This window comes from Pteropus alecto, unplaced genomic scaffold (assembly GCF_000325575.1).
Source record: "Pteropus alecto unplaced genomic scaffold, ASM32557v1 scaffold170, whole genome shotgun sequence".
Lineage (NCBI taxonomy): Eukaryota > Metazoa > Chordata > Mammalia > Chiroptera > Pteropodidae > Pteropus > Pteropus alecto.
In genome coordinates, this window is record NW_006429634.1 from 1,965,516 (window position 1) to 1,975,066 (window position 9,551).

General features: G+C 50.8%; 1 protein-coding gene across 1 annotated transcript; it reads right to left on the reverse strand.

Annotated features, from left to right (window-relative positions):
- Positions 1–2,255: 2,255 nt before the first annotated feature.
- GUCA2A (guanylate cyclase activator 2A) lies at positions 2,256–4,319 on the reverse strand. Its single transcript, XM_006903992.3, has 3 exons — positions 4,203–4,319; positions 2,940–3,126; positions 2,256–2,517 (listed from the first exon to the last, which is right to left on the reverse strand). The coding sequence occupies exons 1-3, from the start codon at positions 4,275–4,277 to the stop codon at positions 2,453–2,455; spliced, it is 327 nt and encodes a 108-aa protein (XP_006904054.1). The 5' UTR covers positions 4,278–4,319; the 3' UTR covers positions 2,256–2,452.
- Between the last annotated feature and the right edge of the window lie 5,232 nt (positions 4,320–9,551).

Sequence of the window (9,551 nt, forward strand, 5' to 3'; positions counted from 1 at the left end):
TTCTAATAATAAGGGGGTTCATGGCTCTTACAAAAGAGGTAGGCAGGAAAGTTAGTTAGGGGGTTTCGGGTCTGCCTGCAAAAACACTGAGGTCAACCTATCTTAGACAGGGTCCACCTAATCCACCCACAATTAAGCAAGCCAGAAGGCATTTTTTTAACTCACACGAAGAAACCAGTAGGCAGAGAATTAGGTAACAGTTTAAGCCGGTCACATCTGCACAATGAAGACCCAAGGACCTTCAACTCACCTGAGCCTCATTATAACATCATTATAATATGATGCGTATGCCCAGAAGTTCATTAATATCATTATGACAGACTGAATTCTGAGAACAAACATGTGTAGAAAGTAAAATGATAACTCACTGAGCCCTGTCAATCTCAGTTATCAAGGAAGCCCACTCCTCTAAGAAAAGTAACCACCCACAGCAAAAAAGGGATGAAATCCCTGACGTCTTTGTTATCAGGCCTTTTGAGGCACGCTTCTCTAGCTCAAGCCCACTTCCACTTCTGGAGGTGTACTTTCCTCTCTAATAAAACTTTTCTACTGTACTTCGGTGTCTTGCTCAAATCTTCATTCGAGACATCAAGAACCTGGACAACGTGCCAGGAGAGGACCCCACTCTCCGATAACACAGGCGCCAGGAGGACAGAGGAAGATCTCTACCTTCAGAACAGAGAAAGATTTCTACCGGGATTGCTAACAACCCATTCCCCACACCTGTGAAGGGGAAACAGGAACCAAGAGTCATTCCCTATGGCTAAAACCATGGGGAACCTATGGATTATGGCTGGGAACAGCCAGCAGGCCTTTCACTCTACACATTCTTACCTTTTCAATGCTCCGTATTCTTCCCCTTCCTCACTGTATGTCCATATCAAAGGAAATGGGAACTAAAGAATGACATATAAACTGAATTCCCTGACACTCTGGGTCCCTCTCAGTGCCTTTACTCTGTCTCTTGCACTGTTCCTCTCACTCTCTGCCTCTGAGAGGAGACCACACTCTGTCTGTGGAGTGTTACCCCTTTTCTAATAAGCTTTCCTTTTGACTCTCACTTGGGCGTGTGTGTTGGATTCTTTCTACAATCTCTGCCAAGGGACCTTCTTCTCTGTTGGTACGGGGCTTGGTCGCCCCATCACTCGGGGAAATTTGCCCTGTCCTGCATCCCCTGGACTGCATCACCTGCATCGCCGGGAAGAGGAGCAGTGCAGAGGCGAGAGGAGTAGAGGAAATGCTGAGAGTTGTAGCTTGGGGTGTGGGCCCTGGGGGAGGGCAGGAGGCAATGATGTAGGGAGGAGGCACTAGAACTAAATCAAACTATATTCAGAGACTGCAATGTGCTGATCAGCCCTATGGGCCAGCGCACAAGGAAGCCTACAGAATGAAAGAAGATTCTCACTGGGATTACTAACAAATCACTTACCCATACCATGAAGGGAAAACAGTCTTTAAGTTGTACACTACACTCATTCCCTATGGCCAAAAACCACGAGGAACCTATAGATCAAAGCCTGGGAAATGCCAGCAGGCTTTCTCACTACATACCCACCCCTTTCACACTATAAATCCTTACTTTCACACTGTATACCCATACCATCAAAGGAAAATAGGTAAACAGTCTTTAAACTGTAATTCATAGACACTAAATGATATATAAACTAAATTTTCCAAGCACTCGGGGTCCTTCTCATTGTGTTTTCTCTCTCTCTTCCTCTCAGCTCTCTCACTCTGTCTCTGAGAGAAGACCACCCTCTGTCTGTGGAGCGTTACCCCTTCTCCAATAAACTTTCCTTTGTCTCTAACTCTGGTGTGTGCTTGAATTCTTTCCTGTGCTCCGTCAAGAACCCTCCCTCTCTTGGTACAGGACTTGAATCTCCACTTGGGAAATGTGCCCTGTCCTTCATCAGCAACGCTGTAGTGGTCAGTGGCCAGATCCTGAGACACCATGAATACTCTAGAGCTCAGGGCAGATCTTGTAACCCTCTGTGACTCCTGTGCTCTCACATGTGGCTTAGCGACTTGGGTGACCCCAAGAGATGTGAAAGAAAAGCAGAGATTCCACCTCCCCCATCAGTGGTCTGGAGCTTAAAGTCCGTCAGTGTCTGTTTGTGGTAGTTGGTAGCTTAGCAGAGAGAGTAGGGACTTTGCACTTAGCATACAAAACCCTGAACTTTCGGGGTCAGGCATCCTCAAAGCTGGATGATGAGTAGACTGAGAGACGAAGGAATAAATGAAAGCAACACCAGAAGTACTCTGGAATCTGGTTTATTAACTAAGGGTTGGAGTAGGTCTTGGGAAGCACCCGGCAGCTGGGATGGTGTCAAAGGATGGGCCTTCCCAGGTGTCTCTGGCCTCAATCCACCATTCAGGGGGCAGGGCAGATTGTGCTGCCAGGAGTGGGAGCATCCTGCAGGAGAGGGGCAGAAGGCAGCGAGCCTCTGCTGCCCTAGCATCCAGCACAGGCAGCGTAGGCACAGATCTCACAGACGCTCGGGTCATCAGCAATGGCCCCTGGACAGGAGAGATGGGGGCCTGTGAGAGCCAGCTTCCCTCCCTAAAGCCCCCGCCTTTCCATGGGCCACCCAGTCCCTGGGAGAAACCTAGGCCTATCCTCTCTGACCAGCTGGGCTTTCCACCCCAAACCAGGATAAAGATACTGCTCAAGCCAGCCAATCAGAGGAAATTCTACCTAGAAAAGAGCTTCAGCTAAGACTGGATGAACCAGGAGAAGTGCTACCAATGCATCGATCAGAGCGAGGACCTTCCTAAAGTAAGCCTCCCCACTTACCATTGAGAATCACAGCAGAGGGCTTCATATGACCCACCAATCAGAGCAAAGCCACTTAGTCTCACCAATCAGATCAGAGTCCCACTTCTGAATCCCACCAATCAGGGCATTCTCAAAACCCCCCATCAGAGAGAAGGCAACCCACTCAGCCTCTGGAGGATCTCCTGGGCATTGGGCTTCTTGCAGAGAGGCTTGAGTTCTTCAGGAAACTTTGGATGGCTACAGAGGGTGGAATCCACGGGTCCATCAAGTTGCCTGCGGTTCCGAATCCTGGGCTCCTGGAGATTCTTGAGCTTTTTCACTGACTCCAAAGGAAAGGAGAACTCTCCATCCTGAGAGAGACATGTCAAGAGCATGAGCCTGGCTGCAGCCTGCTGGCTGACCATTTTCCCCCAGGGCTGGCCCCTCTCCAGCCCCAGTGGCTCAAGCAGTAATTGTGGCAAATAGGAAACAGACGCTCCACTGTGAGGCAATATGAGGTGGTTAGAGCTCGGGACTTAGAGCTGGACACTGGGCTTGAATCCTGATTTTGCCCTGTGACCACGGACAGGTCGTTAAAACTCTGGGAGCTTTAGTTTCTACATGTTATACAAGGAATGGAGAATATGGATGTGATGTGTCAGGGACACAATAGGTGCATGATATGTGGGAGCCATTGTGCTGATTTTTAAGGAGAGGCACAGTACTAGGATCAGGACCCACCCAGACATCTTGGTTCCACGTGGCCATGCCTGGGGCTGTCTACGCCCCTGCCTGACAGTGGTGCCGGCTGATTACTCAGCCCCCAGCTCCAGGCTGTGGTCTGGTTAATGTTTGAGAAGCAATAAAAAGCCTCCCAGAGCCTGGCTGTGACAGAAAGTGGGGCCCCTGCTGGGTGCCAGGCTGTCCTGTCACTGGCATCCACACCAGTGGGCACGTTGTTCCGTTGGGACCTCCAGGATGCCCTCATGAGTGCTGCGACCCCAGCTAGTGCTCTGGCTGAGCACAGAACTGAGGAGTAAAGTCTAGAGTTGAATCTAGCTCCTTCGTTTCCCAGCCGTGTGCCGTGGCTGTTGTAGAACTTCTCTGAGGCTCAATTTTCCTCCTCTGAAAAATGAAACCAATCATCCTTTCTTCCTAGGGTGATTGGGGCTGCAGCGAGGTACTAGAGGTAGCTAGAACTCGTTAAATTGGCTAATCATCTGCCTTTCCCAAATGGCTTTTTATTTTCTGCTTATCTGGTGTCCTTTCTTCTCTAAGTCCTAAGGGAAATGTGTATGTCAGGACTGAGAAGGGGTCCCTGAGGAAGAGCCAAGCCTTTGACACACATCTCCACTCCAGCCCCCAAAGAGGAGGTCCTCTACCGGGGCATAGGCCTCTGGCACTAGAGGCAGAGAGCCAACTGGACCAGGATAGGGACAGGACTTACCTGCACGGTGACCCCGCCTACCAGAGCTGCCCAGGCCCCAAAGAGGCACAGTGTGGCTAGCAGGAAGGTGTTCATGGCAGCAGTGCCCAAGAGAGAGGAGTGGCTGGTTCTGGATGCCAAAGGGAAACAGTGGGAATTTTGAAGAAGGCAGGGTTACTGAGTAACCCAGGAGGCCTGTCAACATTTCATCTGCTCACTGTCAATTCAGGCCTTATCAGATAAGGCTCCAGATAGCCCCTGCAGATAAGAGATCAGTCCCCTCCCTGCGCACCTACTTTTGACCTACAGCCAGCTAGATCCCGCATTTCACCAACCATACACACTGACAACTGTTCTGGGCCAGGCCTTGCACTGAGGCAGGGCTGCAGACCGAGCCCAGCCCTTGTGGAGGGGGCCCAGACTGTGACCACGCAGGCTGATTAGGGGAATGGGCAGGAGTGGGGTAGGGAATGAAGGGGCCACCTCACCCTGCCCAGGATCAGAGCAGTTCAGGAAAATTTCTCAAAGAAGAACCAGTGGACATTTTCATAGAGAAGGGGTTGGAGGTAGAGGCCATTTTTTGTGGAAGATGCTACATTTGGGATAGTCAGCAGGTGAGATGGGCCTGGAATATTTAGAGAAATATGAGTAATTCAGCCTAGGGGGAGGAGAAGGTTATGGGGGGCTTCAACTGATGAGAGATGAGGCTACAGACAAAGGCAGGTACTAGGTGTGGCCACTCTGATTTTGTGGGAGGACTCAGCCCTGCCATCCCACAGGTCTGGGTTCAAGTTCTATCTATTGCCCAATTTCAATATGTGTGAACTCGGACAAATTGTTTCCCCTCTCTAAGCCTCAGTGTCCATTGTGTTTTGAGGACCAATAATAATACCTGCCTTGCAGAGTTATTCTGAGGATTAAATAAGATTATAAAAATGCTTAGCTCAATGCCTGACACACAGAGCACTCAGTAAAAGGTCATTCGGTTATTATTTTTATCAATAGCAGCATCAGCTTCTGACCTCCATTGGCATCTCTAGTGACCTGCCTGTCTGAGACACAACCTGTCTTCATCCTGTGCTGATCCGGTTGTCCTGCCTGTCCTTCAGCCTCAGATTGTCCTCCAACGAGCTCTTCCCCATCCCTCCTAATTCCTCTGCCCCTGCTCCCCTGGCTTCCTCCTCCTCTGGCCTGCTGTTTCTGCCTGCCAACCATGCACGCCCCATGTGCGCCTTCCTCTTTTGCTCTGCCTCTCCCAACTAGCCCTGACTCATCTCCCCAACCCTGGCCTGTCCTGCCAGGCTCACCTCCCCAATCCATCCTGAGCAAGCTTCCTGCCTTTGAACGTGCTTTTCCATCTGCCTGGAAGGCTTTTCCTTCCTTGTCACTAGGTAAACTCCTACTTCTACTTTAAGGCCCAGCTAAATAACCTTTCTTAGTCCCCATAGAACCAGGTACACTCCCCTACCAGGGATTTTGTTGGATGGGATTGCCTGGCGTGCGTCTCTGCCCCTCTAAGCTCTGACCCCCATGAGGACCGTGCCCTGGCACAGTGTGTGCTTATTGTGTTCTGTTGTAAGCAGGGCCCCTAGGACAGAGACAAAGGGAAGTCCTTGGAGCTCCATAGGTCTAACCTACAAATAAACCTGGCTGGAAGCCAGGTGAGCTCCAAGGAAGGGGTCGGGGGTGGAAATCCCCGGGTGGGGAAAGTCAATATTGAAGGAATTGCAGGGAGTAGAGCCTAACAAGGAGGGAACTACAAAGGGGTCCGGCCCCAGGGAGGGGCAGGGAACATTCGTTCTATCTGCCTTTCCAGGCCACCCTCAGAGCTAGATAGAACTTCCCCCATTTCTGGGGTGTGTGTGTGTTTGTGCACACTGAGGTGTGTGTATGTATGCTCAGGTGTGCATGTGCATGCTGAGAGGTGTGTGTGTGTGTGTGTGTGTGTGGTGAGGTGTGTGTATGTATGCTCAGGTGTGCATGTGTATGCTGAGAGATGTGTGTGTGTGTGTGTGCTGAGGTGTGTGTATGTACATGCCGAGAGGTGTGTGTGTCTGTGCGCACTGAGGTGTGTGTATGTACACTCAGGTGTGCATGTGCATGCTGAGAGGTGTGTGTTTATGTGTTTACACTGAGGTCTACACATCCAGTCCAGCCATGTGGTGGCCTCTGCTAGCTGAGAGCTGGATGGGAGTGAGCACCAGGGAGGGTTAGGGATGGGGTAGGGAACATTAGGGTTATGGATGGAGTTTGGGTTGAAAGTGAGGCTCAAGATACACATAAGGGTGAAATTTATTTCCACTGGGATGAAGGTGAACACCAGGCACAGATCAGGAGTGTAGCCGACGGTGGTGCTAGGGCTGGGATTGAGGCCGGGTGAAGTTGAGCAGGGTTAGGGCAAAATCTGGGTCAAGATCAGCCTTAGGTTACATGTTGGAATTGGGGTCATATTAGAGAAGATGATGTAGCAGTTAGTGATAGAAGTTCAAGTTAGGATTCGAGTTGAGGTTAGGGTCAGGGTTAGAACAGAGCTGAGGTTGGGGATAGGGCAAGTGTTAGGGTTAGGTTTGGAAATGGGGGTGTAGTTCAGATTAGGTTGCTGTGGGGTTATAATTGACATGGAGACTGGTTGAGGTTAGTTAGGGTTCCTTGGTAAGGCTGAGGTCGAGCTGAGTCTGCAGACAAAGCTGGAGCTATGTATGGTTGGCTTAGCTGTATGATGGGGGTTGGATTTGGGACTAAGCGTGGGGCTCACGCTGGACTGGGATTTAGTTTTGCATTAAAAGTGGGGTTTGGATGAGGCCACTGTGGGCTGAAGGAGCCTTATTTCTGGCTGGCTTGGTTTTTCAATCTTTCCCCTCTAAGGTGCAGTGGGGTTGGGGGTACAGGCAAGGGGCCTTTGGTTGTTTAAGCCTCTTTCTCCCTGAGCACCCTGGCCAGCACTTACCAGGTAGAAGGCAGGGGTGAAGCAGGTGGGAGGCTGCAGGAGTGAGATAGCTCTGCACTGTGAGAAAGAGGAAATATCTCCTAGGCCTCAGCCCTTTGGACCCCACCCCACCCAACCCTATTTCTGATGTCCACCCTGGGAAATAGAAACAACCCTTCTTCTCTTGCCCCCCACGCCCACCCTCAATTTCTTGCCTGGCCCAACCTGGGCCCAGGTGTGAATTCAGGCCTCCTCCCTCTCTTCTGGCTCGTAGCGGCCAGGCACTGGATCTTTGGGTCTTCCTAGTACCCTGGTTTCCCGGCCCCTAAGGACACACCTGAGTCCTAAGATGTTGATCCCCAGCACTCCTACACATGTCGTCATTCCTTATGGGTAGCAGGTGAGTCTGGGATTGTTTAGATTTCCCACATCCAAGGCCACCTCTTCCAGCAAACTTACTCCTCTGTAGCCTTCCAGGCTATGCCGCCCCTACTACCCGCCTCCCCACTTGAAAACCCATCATGGTTGCCTAAAACCTTCAGAAAGAACCTGGGTTTGAGGCCCTTCATGATCAGGCTCCTGCTCACCCTTTAACCAGGACCCCCAAGAGTAGACCAGGAAGAAGGGTCCCAGACCTGGGGTGCTGTCGGTGAGAATGCTCCAACTTTAGAGCCAGGCAGCCCCGGGTTAGAGTTTAGCTCCATCAGTGAACAGCTGTGTGACCTTTCCAAGCCTTGGTTTCTGCATCTGAAAAATGGAGACAATAACTACACCATGGATTTTGGATTGTTCTGAAAACTTTTCTCACTGACACCAGCCTCAGTTAGCCTGGGTTAAGACCGTCTTCACGCACTCCGGGCTCCTCCAGCCTTCGACACTCTCCCATGATAAAACTTACCAACTATCCGTCTTGCCCACTCACCTGCAAGCTCCTGAAGTCTTGCTCCGTCGTGGCCCCGGGACTCACACAAGGCCTGGCACTTAGAGGGTGCCGCTGAGCCCTCAAAGGATCAGGAAGCTTATGGTATTTCTAATGATCATAACATTATAACAATAGCAGTGAATGGTTACCAAGCACTAGTTTTACAGATGTGGAAAACCAGACCCAGCCCTACAGTCCAGCTACCCCTTGCCCCACTCCCAGCAGCTGCTAAGGTGCTCTCTGGCCTTGGTGCAGAGGATGATGATGCTATGCTTTGTGGCCCCGAGGTTGTTTAACTCTTGGGTTTGGGGGATTTCAACATGCTTCCAGTATAGTCGTTAACATTGGGTCCACTAAGACCCAGTCCTCCCAGGCCTGGCTCTGCTTCCCAGCAGGCCAGAGGTCTCAGCTGGCTCCAGTAGGAAAGGCTTGGAACAGAGCCCAGGTAGGAGTCTGGAGGCTCCCATTCCGATCTGTGTGATCTTGATATGGCACACATTTCACAGCCTCCGCATTCTGCTTGTAAACACATCCTGGAGGCTGTAACAATCTCTTGTTCCTCAGAGGGCCCAGAAATGCCTAAGGAAGACATTGTAATGTATGTGAACCTCCAAACTGCTCTGGGAACATGTAAGAAATAACTGTAGAACTTCATTTTATAGATAGGTAAGCTGAAGCTCAGAGGCCCAGAAAGAGGTTAAGAAACCATGACTTGGGTGACTCTATAGTGTAGTGGTTAGCACGTCTGCTTTACACACAGGAGGTCCTGGGTTCGTGCCCCAGGTGGAGCCACGGACCACATCCCGGGGTGCCAGGCCCCGGGTGCACACCCCGAACTTGCGGGGGGAAATGCCCCGCCTTCGGAGATCCAGTTCCTAAAAAAGAAGGGAAACGGCAACATCCATAGGTCAGGGGTGGAAGTGAGGGGGGGAATTAAAGAGGGGAAAAAATAAAATAAAATAAACCACTTTAAAAATAATAATAATAAATTAAAAAAGAAAAAAACCATGACTTGCCCAAGGGCACAAACAGAGGTGCTACGTACAGTTGTATTGGGGGCACACTGCACAAAGGCACCCAGATGACAGAGAGGGTAAGTGTGGACACAAGCATGGGACCCCCTTCACCTAGAGGAAGGCAGAACTTTTTCAGACCCTTTGCCAAGTGAACTTGGTGGCAGCTGCGGTCACAAAGCTGTAAATTCCAGAGAAGAAGCCAGTTCTCACAAATGCCAAAGAAAAGCTCCTCGGTCCATACCTCCTGCAGCGTCTTCGTTCACCCAGACTCCCACTTTTAGGGAAGGGGAAGGAGAGAGGAGCAACCAGTGAGTCAGATCTCGTGAGGTAGGTCAATGATGCCCATCTTATGGAGGAATAAAGTGAGGCTATGGGAAGAGAGTGCCTGGCAGCCCACAGAAAGTGGATGTCTGCTATTTGAAGCTTACTGGCTTGAGCCCAAGGCCAGGCTCGGGTGCAGGGCTCCTTCACCTCCCCCAGGCCCTGGGATGGGTAGGCTCTTTCCC